The following is a 24,555-nucleotide window of genomic DNA, read 5'->3' on the forward strand; positions in this document are numbered from 1 at the left end:
ACCAATGAGAGCGAGTCGACCAGGAAACGGATGTTTTTCTAACAACCATTTGAACAATACAATCAAATAAATATACATTAGAAACATGAATTAAAGGCAGTTTGAACAGTTTGTTTTAGAAACTGAGGAACAACAGATTGAATAGATTATGTATCTGGTGTTTGAATTACGTTGTTGTTGTTGTCGTGTACGTACAGTACAATGTGTAGGTGGTTGTATACACGCGGGAGACGATGAGCAGGTGTGTGCGCGGACGATGAAGTGCAGCCTTTTCATCCTCCGCCATTCACTCCGCGTTTCACGGTTCGCGGCGCAGGAGAGAGGTGGTTTTTGTTCGGCTGCGCGTCGAGCGAGACGCGACCGTGACCCTCCTCGATTCATACGACTGTACCACTGTCCCACCAAGGACAGCGTACAAACACACACACACACACGCACACACGCACGCACACACAAACACTGTGTTCTGATTCAGGTGCCGAAGGAAAACACGGATTATTACAAAAACACTGTTTTTTTTTTACGTCAACTTGAACAAATTCAGCAACGTGAAACGCGCGGGCAAAATCTGGGTCTTTGCCGCGGTGCGTCAACAGTTTACGTTAAATTCACTCTGTGCTAACGTAACGCTGTGAAATTCGTAGAATCTCGCCGCTGATTGGACGCCGCGTCGTCGCGTCGACGTGAATCCGTCACCCGAAGTTGAACATTTGCAACGCGCGACAATTTGCGCCGTGAACACAGCCTTCGCTATCAAGGGCGCATCTTGTGAACAGGCAACTGCTCGGGGGCCCCCGAGCTGATAGGGGGCCCCCCTGACACTCGGAGCCTGAGGGCTGTTTTTTACTGAAATGTGCAGTGACCAGCCGCCTCCCCCCCGTCCCCCTTAAAAAACAATGGGGCGATTTGCAATGACATCTCAGTAGGAAACCCCCCCCCCCCTAAAGGGGCCCCACCTCACTTTAACCTGTGTGAAGTTATCGTTCTGTATGTTTTTTTTACTCTGTTTATATATGGTTTTTTTTTCAGTTATTTACAGTATTTTATTGTTCTATATATTTATATTGTTTTATAATGTGGGTTCTTTACAGTGTAATGTATGTAGTTTTTCAAAAGCTATTTACAGTATTTTATCGTATTTGTATTTTCACATACTTTTTAATTACAAGGTTTTTCCATGTTATTTCATTCATTTTGAAAAAAAAATTAACATACATTTTTCATTGGTGTCGGATAATTTTATAACATAATGGTGATGAACACTGGTTGGAAGGAAGGGCCCCCTGGGAATTTCTGCTTAGGGCCCCTACGGACTCTAGAATCGCCTCTGTTCGCTAATAAAAGCTAAAGCTAACCCTAACCCTATGCAAAAAAGGTCTGGAAGTCGGTAGCGATCTGGAGACGTTATGGATCAGATCTGATGTCGTGATCCCGAGAACTCCTGGATTCTTTTTCTGAGTTGAAGGACTTGACTCGGACCGTCCTCCCGTGGTCACCGTCTGCTCGAGTGTTTTCATGGGGTGAATTTTTATTTCGGATTATCAGAGCACCTGATTCTCCCCAGTAAAAAAAAACTTGAGTCAAATCCATCAAACCTGCGACTGACGGCCGAGACGATGCCGAATCGTTCTTAATTGAAAATTCCTCATTGAACCTTGGGGGGGGATTGGGGGGATGGGGGGGGGGCAGCGGTGCTTCCTATTCAATAACACAACAAGCACCGATCGTTGAACTGTGCCCGTGAGTTGAGCTGAGCTGCACGACAATGGCAGATATTTTGGGTTTTAATAGCTTCTCTGTGCCACTTGTGGTGGGAACAGGTGCTCTGGTTTTAGTGGGGGGGGGGGGGGGTTAGCTTAAAGGACAGCAGCAGCAGCAGCAGAGACAGTTAATCAAAAACCATAGCGCTAACATAATGGTTATACTGACGTGCGCACGCCCCTTATTTTGAAAGTGTATTTATAGTCGCACAGTTGTGGTCAAACGTCGTACGCGACGTGGCCTCGACGATTATTTACAAACCAATGAATCACCCGTTCAATATGTGCCCGTGGATTTTTTTATTTTGACGCATCAATGTGAATTTTTCGTAACGGGTAGGCGATCATCCAAGCGTGTTCCCATTCAATTTTGGTAAGAATCTACCCACGGACGGCGTCACAAAACACGATCAAAGTCTCAATAAATCCCATTGTCTTACAATGGGCAAAACTATGGAATAGAAATGACATATCTCTGTCAAAAATCATCGAATCTGAACGAAATTTGGCGCGTGTGTACAGAGTCAGGCACTCTATCATCGGACTGAATTTGATCCGGATGATGCAGATTATTTTAGATTTGGTGGCAATTTAACATGTAACGTTTTCAGTCCCATTGAACGAGAGACATCTTAACAGATCAAGATTAATTTTGTCATGTTTATGTAAAATGGTAACAGCTTTAAGAAGGTAAAGTTCTATACCGATCCAGAAGATCAAACCACACAAAAACCCTTTTACGGGGGGAAATAATTGGAGAAACCTTTTTCGTTTTATTCATAATTTCTTCATTTTATGTGATTTTTGTGGTTTTCTACATTTGACCTTAGAAACTCTACTGTTAGCTATAGGTGTTTTATAAATATAAATAAAATTCTACCATATCACCAATAACCATCAGCCAATAACTACCAATAAAACATGCTAACTTTAATTATTAAGCTCTTTTTCCTCCGTTTAAAGCTTTAAATACGTCTTTAAATGACACAAATTAAATCACCGTAAACGTTTACTTTACTCGTTCTCCTGCTGCCGCGCGCTAATTGTCGGTCAAATTGACCCCTGACCTCCTGTAACAGTACCAAACTGGCAGGGGGAGAGAGAGAGAGAAAAAAAAAAATATGTGACCTCTGACCTCCAGCATTTTGGGAGGCCACCTGAGGGATTGTGGGAATTCCCAGCATCACATTCCGCTCGCTGCTCACTTTGATTTGTTTACTCGTTCAATTAGCGTGGAGTGGCGGCGGCTGCATTCTCGGAGGTCGACCGCGCTGCTCGGCCTTTTCAGGATTGTGAATCGATAGTCGATGGTTAGAAGTCGGGCTGAATGAGTGCAGAAGTGCTGACGTTTTAATATGAGGACACGTCTGCATGTCTTTGTGAAGTTACAACGTTTGGAGTTTGAGGGTTCTCTTTGGATTCTATGGTTCCTATGGAGGGTGTGACCCCTTAACGCTGCCCTTACGTGGAGGATAAAGCCGTAGAAGATGGATGAAGTCACTTTGTCTTGGGCAAATTAAGTCAAGTTGTCGCCATCATCATCATCGTCATCTTCTGCGTATCCCAGGTCGCGGCGGGTGCAACCTTAGTAGGGAAGACCAGACCAAAGCCTCTTCTACCAGCTCCTAAACGAGGATCCCAAGGGGTTCCCAGGCCAGCCGAGAGATATAATCCCTCCGAAGAGTTCTGGGTTGGCCCCGAGGTCTTCTCTGGGGAGGACCTGCCTGGACCACCTCAACGGTTCTACACCCTACACCCTACGGATTAAACTTATCCCCGGCCGCTTGTATTCGCCATCTCGTTTTTTTTGGTCGTTACCGGAAGCTCATGATCAAAAGTTGAAGGTTGAGGGCGTAGACCGACCGGTAAATCGAGAGCTTTCGCTTCCCGGCTGAGCTCCATTTTCCACCATAACCGATCCGCTCGTCTATCTTTCCCGATGGGAGCTTGCGGGTTCTCTATGTATTCTATGGGTTCCTATCGAGGGTATGACCCCTTAAACGCCGCCGCGTCCCTTACGTGGAGGATAAAGCCGTAGAAGACGGATGAAGTCTCAAGTCACTTTGTCTTGTGCAAATTAAGTCAAGTTGTCGCCAACATCATCATCATCGTCGTCTTCTGCTTATCTCAGGTCGCGGCGGCTGCAACCTTAGTAGGGAAGACCAGACCAAAGCCTCTTCTGCCAGCTCCTAAAGGAGGATCCCAAGGGGTTCCCAGAGAGATATAATCCCTGGGTCGGCCCTGAGGTCTTCTCTGGGGAGGACCTGCCTGGACCACCTCGGCGGTTCTACTCCTCAGCGGTTCTACACCTCAGCGGCTCTACACCCTACACCCTACGGATTAAATTTATCCCGGCAGCTTGTAATCTCGTTCTTTTGGTCATTACTGGAAGCTCATGATCGAAAGTTGAAGGTTGAGGACGTAGATCGACCGGTAAATCGAGAGAACTCGTGAACAAGACCCTGAGATACTTCGATGAGATGCTCAAGATTCTTCCTCAGGTGGAGGATAAAGGGGTAGAAGAGCTCTGCGGAGCCCTATATTCTTGTCATTACGGTAGAACCTCAGGACTTCCACAGGAGATTCAACCGTAAATTCCTAAACGTTTGAATAACTTCCAGATATCAATAATTCTACAGCCGTAAAATCAAAATAAATCCAGGAGACGTCATCATCATCATCATCGTCATCATCATGGTCATGAGAAGGTTAAACTTCACGACTCGCAATAAAACAAAAGCTTTTTCACCAAAGTTGAAACAACAACTGACCTTATTTCAGCTCCATTTCAACACTGGGGGGGGTTAGGGTTCAGCGTGGGGCCCCCGAGGTCCCCCGGACTCTCTTGAAAGGCCCCTGTTGATGTTTTCCAGTCATCTGAATTGGTCCATTAAGGCAGAGGTGGAGCTCGCTCGGCCTGTGATTGGCGGAGGGGGGGCCGGTGGTGGAGGAGGCGGGTCCCCCCCCCCCCCCCCCACACTCCCCCTGTCCTCCCTCGTGTTGCGCGCGGAACGCACTTCAGTGCGTAAAGAGCGCAGAGGCAGCGGAGCAGAAAGAGAGAGAGAGAGAAAGAGAGACAGCGACTCTTGAGAGTAACCGCAGCCGGGATTAACGCCTCCTTCTCCCGCCTGAGCCGAGCCGGACTGCGCCGCTCTCTCCATGACGCCTGGTTCTTCTGCGTGATTCCGGTTCGCCATGAGCTGCTTGGATGTGATGTACCAAGTGTTTGGACCTCAGCCTTATTTCAGCTCCTACAGCCCGTACCACCACCAGGTAAACACGGGTTAACATTTACACTTTATATTTAGAGACAGAAAACTTTACTTCAACCTTTAAATTACACTTTAATCCGCGTCAAAACAAGAGATTTTACGCGTCACTTGTCTCGTCTCACCGGCAGCTACAGACACTTTATTATGATTATTAATCATTTAAAAAGTCCTGGAGGATTTAATACAACTTTTTCCTCTTTAATAACCACTTAAACAACAATTAAAACCTCATATTTCTGCGTAAATACAGACGCAGCGTTCAGGTTAAAGTTAAGTAAAGTATTAAAAATGTGTTATTTTAGAACAATAAATTATACATATTAACATTTAGTTTACAGAATATTTTTTTTAAAGTATTTTTTTGTTAATGTTAACGTCAATATTTAATTTCACTCTTTAATTTTTAAATTGTTTTATTTAAACCGTAACTTTTAAAGTCATTTTTCTCCACAGTCGTGCGTAAAAGTCTTAAAGAGACGAATTTACTGAATTTAATTTGTCGACTTTTATGAGGCCTTCAGTTCACACACTTGTTAAAGGGATTTTATTTCACTCTCTTAAAGTCTCTCACTCATCCACGACTTTATTATTATCTCTATTTTCACTGTAATTAAGTCTCTTTTAACGGGATTTCTCACATTTATTTGTGGGGTTTTCGGATATTTTCCCTTTCTATTTAAATATAAGAGTTAAATAATAACAAATGGCGCAGAAAATTTCTTAGAAATAAAAATATTTTTGAAAGGTTTTGTGTCTAAAAACATAGAAAGAAATTTCTCCCTTTAGCAGGTTGTTGTTGTTTTTTTTTTATGAAAAACGTGTAAATGTACATAAATAATAATCCACCACCTCATTAAATAATAAACAGCTGATACTAATTGTCTCAAAAAGTCAGATTAACTGGTCAATCACTTTTTTTTAAAAGGTCAATTATCAGCATTTATCAGGTTTCTGTGAAACCAAAATGTGTAAACTTTCATAAATATGTAATAATCCACTAATTCAGATTATTTACAAATGGTAAAAATTAGTCTGATCATTTTTTGGTCGAACTCAATTTGTCATATTATTGTTATTATAATAATAAGAGTTTAAAAACAACTTTATTATGATCTGTTCTATGTGTAAATTGCATATACTTGTAATTTAAACACAGTAATCTGGATTATTTACTCTTTATCGTGTAATTTTTTGACAAACGTGACATGGTGATAAAGTGGGGGAAAAAAATGAAGGTTATTTTAATTAAATTTATTCTAAGCAAAGTAGAATTTTCAGAATAAACCGATTCAAATTCTCTTCTTAAAGTCTCTTATTCTCTTGTATTTGTTTACAGATTAGTTTGAAAAGTTGGAAACTTTCAGCAGAAAGCTTCAAAATAACTGTTTAACATGTAAATTTGTGGACCTCGTGATAAAAATATGGTATAAAGTTTGATAAATTGACTTTTCTCTCTGTTACATTTGAGTTTTAGTTCAATTATTTTGTTCTGATGTTGTTTAGTTAGTAAAATGATTCATATTTTTCTTGTCATGTGCTCATATGTATTTATTAATCCATAATTTATGTTCAAATTTGAAGCATAAATCTGCATAAATCCATGTTTCTCCCTCCACAGAAACTGGCCTTGTACTCGAAAATGCAGGACCCCCAGGAGAGCGGCAGCCGGCTGGGGCCCCAGGGGCCACAGGGGCCCCCGGGCCCCCCGGCGATCAAGGAGGAGGACAAGGAGCTGCCGCCGGGCGCCGAATACCTGAGCTCGCGCTGCGTCCTCTTCACGTACTTCCAGGGCGACATCAGCGCGGTGGTGGACGAGCACTTCAGCCGAGCGCTCAGTCAGGCGACGGCGTATCCTGCGACGAGCCACAAGAGCGTAAGAGGTGTGTGTGTGCGTGGGTTCACTGCCATTATCGAGGTTCCGCTGCTGTAAATCCACGTTTTTTATTGTATAATTTGACCTCTTTTCATGGCTTTGACAAAGCTGCACAGAAGCTGATTATCTCTTCAGGGACATTTGATATAAAAGGGAATAAAGGATATAAAAGAAATATCACATTTTAGAAGCGAAACAGTCGAGTTTGACTCCTTTGACTCAAAATCATGCATCTAAATATGAACATTTTTCAGTCATTGATGTAGATTTTCATCAGAAACAAAGTCAAAATTGCCAAAAAACGTCAAGTCTAGTGTTAGATATTCACCTATAACTCGTTTTTTCCTGTTTTCGGTGTCGATTCTTTATGATTTTTTTGGATTCACGGCACGTCGAGTCAGTGTCGGTGTCAGCGAGGATCAAACCTGTGAAACAGATCATTTAAAAATGCCAAACATTCCAGAAAAAAACACCCGAACAACGAGAGGGGAAAAAAAACACGTGTTTTTGTATCAGGAAATAACACAAAACCTGAAATCTCGTAATTCTACTGAACAATAATCCGTGTGAAACACGACGAGCTAATATTATGGTGTAGAAATATGATCTATTTTGTTGGGTTTATTCAGCAACAAAAGTATAAATAAACAAATGCAAATTTGACTTTTAATCAAAATTATTAATTAATTAATTATAATTATGAATTAATTATATAATGAGTTATTACAGAAGTAGTTTTTGTCTATTTGTTGAATTTTAATTTTAAATGTTTAATTTTTTGACAGAAATAATTTCAATAAAGGACTTATTTGCAGCTCTAATTATCTTACTGAGATATGTCGATTATTTGTTTAGTTAATTGTTTGTTTTGCCTAAAATATGTGGAAATTGTTGTGTAATTCAGTGCAAAAAAATTGTCTTTTACTTCTTTTTTTTGCTTTATAAAGGGACTCAAATGAGTGAATTAAGATATTTAAAGGCGCCATATGTAAGAATGTGGCCAAAAACAGTTACTACATTCAAATTCAAAACACCGAGGTCTTTTAGGTTTCGTTTTCTGACGTGACTGGTTCAACCCGTGGTTGCTCGGCAGCTGAGACTCTACTGACCGCAGTGATTGGTAGACGGCGGTAGGTGGCGCCACATGCCAAAACACGATTTCAAAACATAAACATGATTTGCAGTCTGCAAAATATTTTTTTTAATGCAAATATTTTGTCTGTACTGTTGTTGTTGGTGAGTTCAGTTTGTTATATGAACATTATTCATGAGTCTCTGTGACATATTAGGAGGATTTACTGGCCAGTTGATTTAGATTTATTACATAATGCACCTTTAAGTTATTTTAAAGGCGGTTTAAAGACGAGAAACCAAAGTCAGAATTTTAAAATTGAACGTGCTCTAACTTAGTTACACTAGGAGGAAAACAAACTCACTTTTTGTCGTAAATCATCGTCTCCTCAGAGGGTTCGTTCCCGATGAACCAGCGAAGTTTCCCGCCGTCTTTCTGGAACAGCTCGTACCAGCCGTCCGTTTCCTCGGCGCTGGGCGGCGGACACTCGGAGCTCTCCTTCCCCGGCGACCCGTACTCCGCCGCCGCCTCCCTGCACGGCCACCTCCACCAGCCCGGCGCCGACGCCTGGCACCCGTCCCACCACCATCACCACCACCACCACCACCACCCGTACTCACTAGGGGGCGCCATGGGCACCCAGAGCGCGGCGTACCCGCGCGCCGGCGTCCACGAGATGTACGGCGCGGCGTTCGACCCGCGCTACGGCTCGCTGCTGGTGAGGCCTCACCACCGGCTGACGCCCGGCGGCTCCGTGTCGGCGCCCAGCGTCTCGCCCTGCGACCTTGGGGGGAAAGGGGACTCGGGGACGGGGTCGACCTGGAGCGGCGCCTTCACCGGAGCCGGAGCGGAAATCGGACTCAACATGGAAACAGGTAGCGTCAAATTAAGTCCGTGTTACTTATTGAGCCAACTTAAGCCCCTCCCCCTTTTTTAAATGTAATGTAACGATAAACTCGACGAGATTTCTGAAGTAAAAGATAAAATCATAGAATGAAGGATAATTATGAAAGACGTACAGAATAAAATTAGAAAATTGGGAGATACAGAGAAATAGAACGAAGTCATCGGTCAAGAGTCGGATATTGTGACTCACTTTATGGATTTAACTTCTAATTTAACACGAAACATGGTAACGTTTCATTTTAAATGGCTGTTTTTATTGCAAATTACCATTAAAATAACATTATATAAGAATTTTTTACCTTAAAAATAATGATTTTCATACGTCCCTGGCTGCGGAGGAGCCTCAAACTACCAGAATCTGGCTTTTTAAGTTCAAGAGTGAACAGACTACATATGCTTTTATTGTGGCGGGTTTGCCGCACAGTGGTGACTTAAGTGGTTTTAAGCTAATGTGTTGAATTTTCCAACATAAAATTAAGTTGTGCGCTTTTAATATTTGGGCAAAATGGCAAAATTTGAGGCAGTTTCACTCATTTTGGGGGAAAAAAATTGTTAGCGTAAGTCTCAACATCTCATCGCTAAGTTGATATTTTAAGATTAGGTTAGCGACTTAGCCACTTCATCTCAGTGCTAAGTTAGCAAGTTATGGGGAGGTGCTCGTCGCTGCATGAACTGACTGTTTACAAGGGGCTGAAATGTACTTTAAAACTGAAGTGGTTGGAAAACTGGTGAACTGAGACAGAATAGTTCATATGTTAAAGATTTTGTTGAGTTTTGTTGGAGCTTTTGAACAAAAAAAGTTGAAAATGTCAGATCTTCGCATTTCGCGTTTTGCAAGAAAATGCCCAAAAACTTTAAAGATTTTTTGTTCACGCGACAAAGCTAAACTTCTGTCGATCGACACTCAACGACAGATTTGAGTTTTTCGTTATCGATCGCCGGTTGATGTCGAAAAGCTCGTTTTTGCGCCGACTCTGAACTTGACCGCGGCTAGCTAAATAAGAAAAAAAAAACAGAGTCGCTCAAAGCGTCCTCCCGTGACCTCGTAAGCGTCCTCGGTTGAAAAACCACCTCTGTTGGATGAAAGGATCCGTTTCTCTCGCCCTCGGATCAACTTACCGCCCGAGTGTTTTTGAAGCAACAAACCCAGCTGTCAATCAGCGCCCTGACACCAGCTGTCAAACCTCCTTTTCTCTCTGTCTCGGCTTCCTCTCGTCGTCCTCGGGGCGATTCCTCCTGCTTTCACGGAGCAGACGCTTTCTAAACGCTCTAATTCTTGCTGACTTTTCCTTTCTGTCCCTTTTTTCCCCTCTCTCAGGTCTGCAGGCTCAGGATAAGAGCAAGGATTTGTATTGGTTTTAGCGACTCGCGCTCGCCTCACCCTTCTACTTTTTTTTCCTCTCCTTCCTCCTCCTCCTCCTCCTCCCCCACTCATCCTGCTCTGCTGCTGATGAGCTGACAAAGGAACTGACGGCGGTTTTCTACTTGCAGCTCTGTGTTACAGTGGACTGTGCAGCAGCGGCAGCGGCGGCGGTAGCGGCAGCTGAGCGTCGACCGCGTGGATACGGTAAATAAAAAAGTGGACTCGCGGGAGAGGACGGTGATGGACGCGGACAGAGACGAGACTCTCGGACGACATTCCTAAAGTGGGAAAAGGAAAAAAAAAAAAATTCAAAATAAAAGTCACGGCACAGACGGACAGAGACACATGTGTTGTCAAAACTCCGCGGACGAGCGCTTGAAGGACTCGGCAGGACCGCGGGGCGACTGGGCTGCAGACGCTGGGACTGTGTTATGGCTGGAGACGGAGTGTTCGAGGAGGTCGTCGCGGCGACGCTCTTGACAGGACGAGGACAAACATTCTGTCGGAAAAGAAACGGCGTCGATGTTATGATTTCTCAAAGTGTTTCGGGCTTAGGCTAAAAGGCCCAGTTCAGACCTGACGTTAGGACCACCCTGAAGATCTGATCACATGTGGACTGCACTCATTTCGGGTCTTAACTAGTGCTGGGGCACGAGGTTAACGCGCGTCTTAACGTACGAAGCGTTTCCATGACGACTGACTGAAAAAAAGACGCGTGTGACGTCGTGTTTACGCGCCGCGACGCCGGAGTCCAGGCACCGTTTACCAGTTAGCTGCATTAGCTCGTTTAGCTCCATTAGCGCGCCTAGAGTCGAACTGGAGTTTGTTTACTAAACATAGTAAAGAGCAGCGCTAACAAATAACCAGTGTACCTGTGTAGTGCGTATATGTTTTTATAGTTTAGCGTTACTTTAGAAACTCATTTTAACAATCGGGAGTCAACGTAAAACATGACGTCATGCAAACATGACGTCACGCGCGTCTTTTCCCGGTCAGTCAGCATGGAAACGCGATGTGCGTTAACGTGCGCTAACATTGACGCCGTTAAAGCGACCCGCGCTAGCCTAAACGCTCCCAATTTGTACTTGACTGTGTCCTCAGATGCAGTTCCAGGGACTGTCCACACGAAAACAAGGCTAGGTGAATCGGAAAAAACGGAGATGTCAAAATCCCACGTCCCTTTCTCGCGCTTGAATTCGCCGTCACTTATCTGATCACATATGTATTGCACTGATTTCGGGTCTAAACTAGTGCTGGGGCACGAGGTTAACGCGCGTCGTAATGAACGGCACGTTTCCATGACGACTGACAGGAAATAAGACGCGCGTGACGTCATGTTTACGCGCCACGACGCCGTTGTCCAGGCACCGTTTACCAGTTAGCTGCATTAGCTCATTTAGCGCCGTTAGCGCGCCTATAGCCGGACTGGAGCGGTCTGTTTATTAAATGAAAAGAGCAGCGCTAACAAATAACCTAGCGTACCTGTGTACTGCGTATCTGTTTTTAAAGTTTAGCGTTACTTTAGAGACTCATTTTAACAAATCGGGAGTCAACGTAAACATAACGTCACGCTCGTCTTTTCCCAGTCAGTCGGAATGGAAACGCGCCGTGGCATTAACGCACCCAGCGCTAGCCTAAACGCTCCCAATTTGTACTTGACTGTGTCCTCAGATGCAGTTCCAGGGACTGTCCACATGAAAACAAGGCTAGGTGAATCGGAAAAAACGGAGATGTCAAAATCCCACGTCCCTTTCTCGCGCTTGAATTCGCCGTCACTTATCTGATCACATATGTATTGCACTGATTTCGGGTCTAAACTAGTGCTGGGGCACGAGGTTAACGCGCGTCGTAATGAACGGCGCGTTTCCATGACGACTGACCGGAAATAAGACGCGCGTGACGTCATGTTTACGCGCCGCGACGCCGTTGTCCAGGCACCGCTTACCAGTTAGCTGCGTTAGCTGCATTAGCGCCGTAAGCGTGCCTACAGCCGGACCAGAACGGTCTGTTTATTAAACAAAAAGAGCAGCGCTAACAAATAACCTAGCGTACCTGTGTACTGCGTATCTGTTTTTAAAGTTTAGCGTTACTTTAGAGACTCATCTTAACAAATCGGGAGTCAACGTAAACATGACGTCACACGTGTCTTTTCCCGGTCAGTGGTTATGGAAACGCGTCATAACGTATGCCGCGTTTCCATGACGACTGACAGGGAAAAGACGCGTGTGACGTCATGTTTACGCGCCACGACGCCGTTGTCCAGGCACCGCTTACCAGTTAGCTGCGTTAGCTGCATTAGCGCCGTTAGCGCGCCTACAGCCGGACCAGAACGGTCTGTTTATTAAACAAAAAGAGCAGCGCTAACAAATAACCTAGCGTACCTGTGTACTGCGTATCTCTTTTTATAGTTTAGCGTTACTTTAGAGACTCATCTTAACAAATCGGGAGTCAACGTAAACATGACGTCACGCGCGTCTTTTCCCGGTCAGTCGGCATGGAAACGCGTCAACGTTGACGTGCGTTAATGTTGACGCCGTTAACTGCCGTTAACGTGCCCATCGCTAGCCTAGACGCTCCCCTTTTTTGTACTTGAACGTGTCCTCGGATTCAGTTTCAGGGACTGCCCGCACGAAAACAAGGCTAGGTGAAACGGAAAACGGCGACGCCATAATCCCACGTCACTTTCTCGCGCTCTCACGAATTCGGCGTCACTTATCTTTGTCGTCTTCTGTCTGTTTTTTTTTGTGTTCGGAAATTGTTTGGGTCTGTTCGCTTCATGCTAACTTATGCTATGCTAACTTTCCTTAGTCGTCCCGGCGTTCTTCAATCTGTGTCTGTTTCTGTGATTGTATAAAGTGTGTTTTTTTTTTTTTTTTTTTTTTTAAACTGCGGGCGAACTTTTTAAAAAACGTCGCAGAAAAAGATTATTTTACGTTTTTTCGTGTGGACAGAGCCTCAAAAACCACATCCACATGTCGGGGTTCTCACTGGTCCTTGAAATCCTGGAAAGTTTTTCAAATTTTACACAAAACAATATTTCAAGAGAGCATGACTTTTTAAAAAAAATTTAAGGAATTGTTCCTGGAAAGTCCTGGAAAATGTCCTTGAATTTGATGTCAACCAAGGCGTGGGAACCCTGAGCATTCCTGACCTGCATGAACACAATCGGAGTAGAAACGCGATAAATCTTTACGCTAATCAGGTTTATTTATTTATTTTTGTTTTGTTTATTTACTTCAAAATCTGGTTTCATGTTACAGCAGCGTGAGAAGAGCTTCGTCTCATCAGACGACAGAGGACACAGTCGGACTCGTTAAAAAAACATGTTGTTGTTGTTGTTGTTGTTGTCATACGGTGGTGACATCACTGTGTGTTTGAATAAAGCCACGTGACGGACACAGGAAACACATCCAGGACGCGGTTTAATGGCAGCCGCGAACAGTCGTACTTTAGCCTCATTAACTTATTAGTGAAACAAGGTCTGAACTGGGTCAGAATCTGCACCGGTTCTCTGGGTTCTGGACATTTATGGAACGTTTTTACGGCAAAGAAAAAAACAAAGAAAAACGTCAAAAAAAACCTCACACATACAAACAGAGAGGGAGGGGGAGGGGTTTTCTCTGATAAATGAGGAGAACGACGGCTATTTTAGAGCCACTTGATTCTTTCTCTGCTGCAGCTGTCATCGACAACTGCTCTTTAACACACACACACACACACACGCACACACACACACACGGGACTATGAACTTCATAAAGGGAGCATTTAGTGTGTGTGTGGTGGATCCTACTGGGACAACTGGTGTGATATAAGTGAAGGCAGCAGTGGACGGACACACACACACTCACACACTCACACACTCACACACCTGTCAAATAGTGATTCGTGAGTGTTTAAGTCCACAGGCATGTGTCTATTTCTATACGTTCACAAGGACCGGCTTTTGCTGCCGTCCGTTACGTTCAAGTCCGTACGCGTTTAACACCCGTTAAAAAAAACGGATTTAATCCACGTTTGTTGTGACCGGATTAAATCTGCCGTCAGCCCAATTTAAGTTAAAATACTCTCCGCTAAGTCTGCGATAGCTTAACAACGCGTTAGCCGCTCCGTCGCACCGCTAGATCGCTAACTCTAAGGTAATGTGACGTAAAAACGACGTGACTGTGATATATGTTAAGAATATGTTGGTCTATGAAATCCAATCTTAAAAGTTATTAGCTGCTAGTTTTAGCCAACCAATCTCGCAGCTAAGTCAATAATAGCTTAAGAAATTGTTAGCGTAAGTCTCAACATGTCATTGCTTCGTTTAAAAGAACATGTTAGCTGCTTAGTGACCCCATCTCATTGCTAAGTTGATATCTTAAGAATAGGTTAGCTTCTTAGCCACTTCATCTCAGTGCTAACTTAGCACTGAGATGAAGTAGCTTGTTAGCCACTTTATCTCAGTGCTAAGTGGATATCTTAAGAACATGTTAGCTGCTCAGCCACTTCATCTCAGTGCTAAGTTGATATCTTAAGAACATGTTAGCCTCTTAGCCACTTCATCTCAGTGCTAAGTTGATATCTTAAGAACATGTTAGCTTCTTAACCACTTCATCTCGGTGCTAAGTTGATATCTTAAGAACATGTTAGCTTCTTAACCACTTCATCTCGGTGCTAAGTTGATATCTTAAGAACATGTTAGCTTCTTAGCCACCCCATTTCATTGCTAAGTTGATATCTTAAGAACATTTTAGCTTCTTTGCCACTTCATCGCATTGCTAAGTTGATATCTTAAGAACATTTTAGCTTCTTTGCCACTTCATCTCATTGCTAAGTTGATATCTTAAGAACATGTTAGCTGCTTAGCCACTTCATCTCATTGCTAAGTTGACATCTTAAGAACATGTTAGCTTATTAGCCACTTCATCTCATTGCTAAGTTGATATCTTAAGAACATTTTAGCTTCTTTGCCACTTCATCTCATTGCTAAGTTGATATCTTAAGAACTTGGGTTAGCTGCTCCTTTTAGCCGCCCCATCTCACCACAAAGTCTATAATATCTTAAGACTATATTAGTATCTCCTTCTCAACACTATGCTATCTTAAGAATTTGCTAGCCGCTCCATCTCACCGCTAAGTCTGTGATATTTTAAGAATATGCTAGCTGCTCCACCGTGTGGCCAAACAACTTTTCACTCGCTCTCCCACAGCAAAGTCCTTCTAAATTCAAAACAAGTGCTTTACTGGTGAAAGGTTTAAGATAAAATCTGTGTTAACGCTTTATTTTGACAGCTACAGTGTTGACGTGACGCGAGTATTGGGAAAGCTAACGGTAGCAACGTCAACCAAAACTGACAAACATCACTGAATGGACGGGTTTAAAGGAAAATCAACAATTGCTGGTCCTTGTAAGTGTAGAAAAAGCTTTGTTTGAGTGTGTGTTTGTGTGTGAACTCACTGCCGGCCTTTACGTAAAACTGTGAACAAAAAAATATGTTGTAATTGCTCTTTATTTCTTTGCAGAACATTGTGTAAATGAGCGTTCCCAGCATGCAGCAGTGTTCTCCGTGGATGTTTTAATATATTTAAACATGAGTATTGTATTGTATTGTTTCTGTTAAATTTCGCTACAGTGTAAAGACTTTTTTTTGTTTGTTTGTTTTTTTAAATGTATTTGTCATGGCATCAAGTGGAAAAATTATTTTATGAGAAAGTGTAAAAAAAAAAAAAAAAGAGGTCACAACACAGATTTACTGCAGAGTAAATAAAGCATTGTTTAGCTGTGGCGATGCTACGCTAATGCTATACTCACATACTCACTCTTTATTGTCCCTCTGCCCTCTACTGGTCCATATGGAGTACTGAGCCTGGTGAACACAAGAAACGTAAAAAATTATTTGAAGAACGTGAATTTTAGGAAAATAATTACTAATGAACAAACAGCTTCTACTTCTATTTCTACACTTATATTTACATCTACACTGTAAAAATGTTCATTGTTACATTTGGAGTCAATTGTATACCACTTCAAATCCACTGTGGAATAGGGTGAAATTTACATTTAAAGTCTTAAAGTGACACTAAAAGGGTTAAATACACTCTGAAAGAGTTTTAACATTAATTTGTGGACTATATTTGTGTTTAGCAAGAGTTTTAAATTCAACTGTATTTGGTCTGAATCAGAATTTTTGTTACATTTAACTATTTTAAGCACTTAAATACTAACAGAGTTCAATTTAACACCATTTGTGATTCAGACTCAAATACTCTGTGGAGTATTTTTAAATTCAACTATTTTGGTGGTTGGTTAATTTAACGCTTAAATTGTTCCATTTTAAAACCTTTTATTGTTACATTACATTTTTTGGTCCAAAATTTGACAAAGACGTCATATTACAATATGTCGTCCACAATTTGAAAAAAAAATAGAAAAAAAAATAATGTTGGTCCAAAATTTGTCAAATACGTCATATTACAATATGTTGTCCACAATTTGAAAAAAAATTTGAAAAAAAAATAATGTTGGTCCAAAATTTATCAAATACGTCATACTATACCATGTAGTCCAGAGTTTGACAAATTTTTTGAAAAAAAAATTTTGGTCCAAAATTTGACAAAAACGTCATACTATACTATGTTGTCTAAAATTTGACCATTTTTTGGAAAACATTTTTTGGTCCAAAATTTTACGAAGAAGTCATACTACAATATGTCGTCCACAATTTGAAAAAAAATGTGGAAAAATTTTAACTATTTTAAGCACTTTAATACTAAAAGAGTTCAATTTAACACCATTTGTGATTCAGACCCAAATACACTGTGGAGTATTTTTAAATTCAACTATTTTGGTGTTAATTTAACGCTTAAATTGTTCATTTAAAAACCTTTGATTGTTACTTTACTACTAAAAATTTAACGCCAATTCCAAATACACTCTGAAATAGTGGTAAATTTAACACGTTTGTTGTTAATTTAACACTATAATAGTTCAATGTAACACTATTCCAGAGTGAATTCAGATCTGAATCAGAATCAGTATTAAATTGAACTATTTCAGAGTCAAACTAATGAGATTTTGTTAAATTGATCTATTTCAGCAAACAATGATTTTCATCAGACAATCATTTCACACAGCTTTGATTTTTTTTTTCTTTTTCTTATTACCCAGGAATAAACTGGACCAACACACACACACACACACACACACACACACACACACACACACACACACACACACACACACACACACACACACACACACACACACACACACACACACACACACACACTGTCAATAATAAACTGTATTGATTGTCCTAATGGATTTCTATTGTGTGTGTGTGTGTCCCTGGATTTCTTCACTTTAATAAGAAAAGCGTCGTACACAAAAACCCACAAACATTCACTTGTTGTCACGGCATCAATACACACGCGCACACACACACACACACACACACACAGCGTAATCTCTACTTAAAATTTCTTTTTTGGACATTTTTTATTCTCATTCTTGTCATCATAATTTCTCCTAAAGCATCAGCTCATGGTCAAGTGGGAGGGAATTGGGCTTGTAACCGCGGGGTTGCCTGTTTGAACCCCGGGGAAAGATCAAGGTCAAAGTTAAGGTCAAGGTCAGGTGTGTAATAGAGTCAAATGAAAGCAGTGATTCTAATGATTTCATAAACTAAATCACATTTGGACGCAATCAGGAAAAATCCTGAGAAACATTCATTATTTCACATATTCTTCATAGAAAGATCCAATTATTTTATTCTTTTATTTGAGTCTTTTGTTCTATTTCAATTAAAAAATAATCAGTTTTCATTCGTACATTAGAAAATACTTATATTTTTTATATACTTTTTAATATTATAGATATTAAAGAATTATCTGTGACTGTGAAGAAACATCCCATGTTATATGTTTTATTATGCTTTATTTGGGCCCATATTCACGTATAATATTTAAAAAACAATATTTTTTAAAAATATTTTTGATTAATATTTTTGATTTGCGCATTAAATTGAGATGTAACTGTGAAAAAAAATCTGTCAGGAAAAACTGCAATTAGATATTTGTTTTTGCTAAATTCTTCAACCGTGATGTGCAGCAGGTGCTGTGTGTGTGTGTGTGTGTGTGTGTGTGTGTGTGTGTGTGTGTGTGTGTGTGTGTGTGTGTGTTAACACCGTCTTTTCAGACTAAATCACTTTTTTAAACACAAATAACAATAATAATAATAATAATAACTAAAATGTACTTATAAATATTTTTCATTTAAAGCTGCGTGTAGGAAATAAAAAGCGTCACCTGACCTTTGACCCCGTCTGAGAAAAAAATACTTTTTCCCGTCACACGGAGACGGGAAAACAAAAAGACTCGTCAATTTCAGCCACGTGTTGTTTTTCTCAGAAGCAGTGTGTGTGTGTGGGTGTGTGCGTGTGTGTGTGTGTGTGTGTGTGTGTGTGTGTGAGCTGAGAGCTTCAGCAGCTGTAGATTAAAAATCATCTTCTGACTCCTGAGACGACAGACAAAGGGAGGGGTGGAGAGGTGACGTTCTCTCTTTTTTTTGCTTTTCTGCTTTAAAAAGAGAGGACAAAAAATAACGTAAAAAAAAAGAAAAGAAAAAGAAATTGGTTCTCGTCACAAAAGGCGAGAGTTAATTCAGTTGGTCGGACAGAAAAGCCAAGTATAAAGCGCCGCTAATTGTCTGGAAACGCCGGACTGAGGTTAAGGACGAGGGCCGCTCCTCCTTTCACGTCGCAGAAGAGGAAAAGGAAGAGCATTGATTTGTGCCTTTATTTCATTAAATTAATAAAAAGTGTGGCACTGTTCCTCCTCCTGGGGTTTTTCTTTCTCCTTCGTTTTTAATTTACGACCTCAAATAATAGTCCCAAGAAGGAAACGTTGTCCGTACGCTGTAAACACTTCAGCCGCAGAACAAAAGCACTTTTTTGGTGTAGTCTTTGTCATTGTTTAAAGCATTTCCTAATAAAATAATACAAATATGAAATTTTTGTCAAAAACGTCATACTATACCATGTCGTCCACAATTTGACAAACATTTTCTTTAATTTATTTGCTGGTCCAAAATTTGACAAAAACGTCATACTATACTATTTTGTCCAGAATTTCACTATTTTTTTGAAAATAAAATGTTGGTCCAAAATTTGACAAAAAACTTCATACTATACTTTTTCGTCAAAAATGTGACTATTTTTGTGAAAAAAAAACATTTGGTCCAAAATTTCAAATAAACGTCATTTGTGGTCAAAAATTAGATTTTTTTTTTTTTTTTTTACATTTGGTTCAAATTTGACAAAAACGTCATACCATACTATGTCATCCAAAATTTGACTATTTTTTGGGAAAAAAAAAATTTTGTCCAAAATTTGACAAAAACGTCATACTATACTATGTCGTCCAGAATTTGACTTTTTTGTGGAAAATAAAATTTTGGTCCAAAATTTGACAAAAACTTCATAATAAACTTTTTCGTCAAGATTTGACAATTTTTGTGAAAAAAATTTTTGGGTCCAAAATGTAAAATAAGCGTCATTTGTGGTCGAAAATTTGATTTTTTTGGGGGGAAAAAAATGTTGGTCCAAAATTTGACAAAAACGTCATACGATACTATGTCATCCAGAATTTGACAATTTTCTTGAAAAAAAAATGTTGGTCCAAAATTTGAAAAAAAAACGTCATACTATACTATGTTGTCCAGAATTTGAAAATTTTTGTGAAAACAATTTTTTTTTTTGATAATTTTGATCTAAATTGTTTAAATTCTAGTATTCAAAAAGAGAAATAATAATGACTCAATCTCTGCACTTTCATGTTCAATTAATCACTTATATCAGTGTATTTTTGATTGATTGCTCCATTAGCTTTTTGACCATATACAAAACTTAATAAATCTGTAAATACCAACGTTTAAGAAGCTGAAATCAGAATTAAACCACAATTAAACGGATTAATTATGACAAAATCAGACGTGTTGCTGTGTTAGATGATTCTTGCTATATTCTAGCTATAGAAACAAATATATATCAGTAATAATGGTCATAAAGAGTTAAATATTCAGTATAAATATGAATCTATATAAAAAAATATATGAAGTGTAAACAGGAAACGGTTGCTTATAAAAACATTTAAAGGAGAATTTGGTCAGATAAATTACATCTGCTTCTTTTTGTCATCTTAAGCTACGGTAGGCAAGTTTCCAGTTGTTGACCAATCACAGGACAGTTTAGGGAGAGAGAGAGAGGGCGCCTCCTACAGGCTATTCTACTCACAGTTGTATATATACGTGAAGAGATGTCGGTGTGGGCGGAGCCTCTCAGGTCATCTGTGAGGGTTCATCCGGTGGGCGGAGCTTCGGACAGGAGAGTCCATCCCTAAAAAATCAAAAAATAATCTTAATTTCCCGGCTCTTTTTACTTGGGATTACTTGACTCAGCTCGACATCACATCACCCTCTCACTCACTCACTCACTCACTCACTCACCCTCTCACTCACTCACTCACTCACTCACTCACCCTCTCACTCACTCACCCTCGCGGTCTCATCTTCTCCTCGACGCTCTTCATCCTCCGCCAAGGAATGTGAAGCCCGTTAATTCCTCTGAGCTCCAGAGGCAACATGTTACCACATTTAATCCACATTAACGACGCACTCACACACTCACACACACTCTCTGATGAATGAACGACACGAGGGGCTGACAACCACACACACACACACACACACACACACACACACACGAGCCGCAGAGATGGTTTTAATCTCAGATTAAAGTGACTCAAAGTTGCATTTCCACCTTCAAATAATGATAAATAAAGATGATTTTCATGCTACATCAACTTAGATCAAACATCAACGCCTGAGCAGATCAGTGAGATACGTAGCCTAGCGTAGCCTAGCACAGAGTGACGTCGTAGCGGTGCGACGACAACGAACAACGACAACAATGGAGGAGACGTCACACTTTGTATCAGAAGAGACTGAGGACGTTGAAGACCAAAAATCACCAGCTGCAAAAAGTTCAATTTTTTGGCACCTTTCACTTGGAGTTTGTGTTCAAATACATGGACTGGACCTTCTCTACATGGACTGGATCTTCTCTACATGGACTGGACCTTCTCTAACATCTTCCAATCTTCTTGAAAGACTTTCCTCAACATTTTTAAAGTGTTTCGATCTGGAATTTGCGTCCAATCGATGAGGTCAGAGACACCGACGTTGGACGAGAAGTTCACGTTCCAGATCATCCAGAAGATGCTCGATCGGGTTGAGGTCACGATTCAGTCCGTCAAGTTCTTTTAAACTCTTTGAAGATATTATCGTTCTTCTTCTCCTACTTTTGGCTCCTCCCTTTAGGCGCTACAGCAGAACATCTGACTGATATTGTTCTTCATCTTCTCCTTTTAGGAGGCACCATGTCAGATGATCTGCCTCACAGATATTGTTGTTCTTCTCCTTCTTCTACCTTTGGCTTCTCCCTTTAGGAGGCACCACAGCAGAACATCTGCCCCATAGATCTTGTTCTTCATGTTCTTCTTCTACCTGTGGCTTCTCCCTTTCAGGGGAGCCACAGGGATCTTTTGCCTAAAGATATAGTTCTTCTTCTCCTTGTTCTTTTGGCTTCTCCCTTTAAGAAGACACCACAGCGGAACATCTGCCTGATTCTGTTCTTCTTCTCCTTCTTTTGGCTTCTCCTTTTAGGAGGCATCATATGAGATCATCTCCCTCATAGATATTGTTCTTCTTCTCCTCCTTATTCTTCCACTAGTTTTGGCTTCTCTCTTTAGGATGCACCACGGCGGAACATCTAACCCATAGATCTTGTTCTTTGTGTTCTTCTTCTACTTTTGGCTTCTCCCTTTCAGGAGTGCCACAGGGATTATTTGCCTAAAGATATAGTTCTTCTTCTTCTTCTCCTTGTTCTTTTGGCTTCGCCCTTTAGGAGACACCACAGTAGAACATCTGCCCGATATTGTTCTTCATCTTCTTCTTCTCCTTCTTATGGCTTCTCATTTTAGGAGGCATCATCATCTCCCTCATAGATATTGTTCTTCTCCTCCTCCTTATTCGTCTACTACGCCACAACGGAACATCTGCCTGATAATGTTCTTCATCTTCTCCTTCTTCTACCTTTGGCTTCTCTCTTTAGGAGGAACCACAGCAGAACATCTGCCTGATAGATCTTGTTCTTCATGTTCTTCTTCTACCTTTGGCTTCTCCCTTTAGGAGGCACCACAGTGAAACATCTGCCCCATAGATCTTGTTCTTCATCTTCTACTTCTTCTTCTTTTGGCTTCTCCCTTTAGGAGGCACCACGGCGGAACATCTAACCCATAGATCTTGTTCTTCATGTTCTTCTTCTACTTTTGGCTTCTCCCTTTCAGGGGAGCCACAGGGATCTTTTGCCTAAAGATATAGTTCTTCTTCTTCTCCTTGTTCTTTTGGCTTCGCCCTTTAGGAGGCACCACAGTGGAACATCTGCCCGATATTGTTCTTCATCTTCTTCTTCTACTACTTTTGGCTTCTCTCTTTAGGAGGCATCACAGCGGAACATCTCCCTGATATTGCTCTTCATATTCTCCTTCTTCTACTTGTGGATTCTCCCTTTAGGGGGCGCCACAGCAGATCATCTGCCCCATAGATATTGTTCTTGTTTAACAATAAAAAATAAAAACTCCGGAAACAAACACTAGATTCTCGTGAGAACAGGTGAAGATCACGTCGTGAACCCTGAGAAATGATTATTCTGGATTACGATAATGAATTGGACAGATAATCTAAACAGAGTAACGACTAATCATTAATTCTAACGTCAACAATCACTGTGTTTTAAATGTCAGGAGTTTCCTGTAATAACAAAAACCCGCAGCTCTGTCTCCGTTTTAGCGTCTTTCAGCTCGTTGTTTGGGTTTTTTTACGCCACATTTAGCGCTCACGTCTCTCTCTGCTCGTCGCTGTCGTCGCTCGTGTTTTCGCTCGCAGATCAAACTCAGACTAAAAGCCTGGAAGACGAGTTCAGACGAGTTCAGACGCGTCTGCGGTCGATCAGCGAGGACGAGACGAGGACAACGGACGTCAGATTACAAACAACCATCATCCCACTACAGAACAATTCATTAATTAAAAGGGTTTCATATAAACTTCTACATTTATTTTAAACCATTATTCTAACATTTTAAATGACCTTTCATTCTTTTATTTATTTGTTTATTGCGCTTGTTTTAGTGCAATTTATCCAGGTTTTAAACTTTATATAATTAACTTTGATTGATTTCATTTGTTTATTTATATGCTTATTGCACTTATAATTTGGTCCAAAATTTGACAAAAACTTCATACTATACTATGTCGTCAAGAATTTGACAATTTTTGTGAAAAAAAAAAATTTTGGTCCAAAATTTGACAAAAACATCAAATTATACTATGTCGTCCAGAATTTATCTATAATATATATATATATATGTTTTTGTCACATATATATTTGACAAAAACGTCAAAGGTGGTCCATAATTTTACCATTTTTTTTGAGAAAAAAATTTGGGTCCAAAATTTTACAAAAACTTCATACTATACTATGTCGTCCAGAATTTGACAATTTTTGTGAAAAAAAAATATTTTGGTCCAAAATTTGACAAAAACATCATATTGTACTATGTTGTCCAGAATTTATATATAATATACAATACATATATACATAAATATATAATATGAAGTATTATTTATCTCGGTTTTATATAAAGAAAACATTTTCAAAACTTTATTTAAAAGTTTGAGTACATTTTAATTTTTCTTTGATTATTGCACCTTTTTTTGGTGTAATTTACCTTGATTTTACATAAACTTCCACATTAATTCCTTTTTTTTCAAAATGTGTAATTTCGCATTGTAATCATTTATTTGTTTATTGCCCTTCTTCTAATGTAGTTTAACTAGGTTTTATATAAACCTTTAGCATTAAATTGTAGTTAATAAGTCTTTTGTTTTAATTTTGACACTTTATTTCCTTAATTCTATTCGTTTATTGCACTTGCTTTGGTTTTATTTACCCAGATTTCATAAAAACGTCTGTATATATTACATTTTCAATTAAAAAATTTTTACAGTGGTGTCCCTCTTCGTTTTCTATCTTCTACATCTGTTTGATTGAAGAGTCCATCGTTATTATTATTCTCACCGTTGTTATTATTGTTATCATTTCTGAGATAAATTGGTATAATTTGGAGTTAATCTGATAAAAAAAAAAAAATTACGCAGGTTTTTCAAGTGACTGTTAACGAAGGACAAGTGTTTGGGGGCTGAGCGTCG

General features: G+C 40.3%; 1 protein-coding gene across 2 annotated transcripts; it reads left to right on the forward strand.

The window, feature by feature from the left end:
• Nucleotides 1-4,814: 4,814 nt before the first annotated feature.
• vgll2a (vestigial-like family member 2a) lies at nt 4,815-16,321 on the forward strand. Of its 2 annotated transcripts, none has more exons than XM_083898788.1 (4): nt 4,815-5,033; nt 6,651-6,912; nt 8,370-8,852; nt 10,202-16,321. In XM_083898788.1, the coding sequence occupies exons 1-4, from the start codon at nt 4,956-4,958 to the stop codon at nt 10,243-10,245; spliced, it is 867 nt and encodes a 288-aa protein (XP_083754914.1). In that variant the 5' UTR covers nt 4,815-4,955; the 3' UTR covers nt 10,246-16,321. The 2 variants fall into 2 exon arrangements, with proteins under 2 accessions (XP_083754914.1, XP_083754915.1); XM_083898789.1 differs by having other exon boundaries at nt 15,522-16,321.
• Nucleotides 16,322-24,555: the final 8,234 nt, after the last annotated feature.

The sequence above is a fragment of the Microchirus variegatus genome (genome assembly GCF_963457635.1).
Source record: "Microchirus variegatus genome assembly, chromosome: 12".
Lineage (NCBI taxonomy): Eukaryota > Metazoa > Chordata > Actinopteri > Pleuronectiformes > Soleidae > Microchirus > Microchirus variegatus.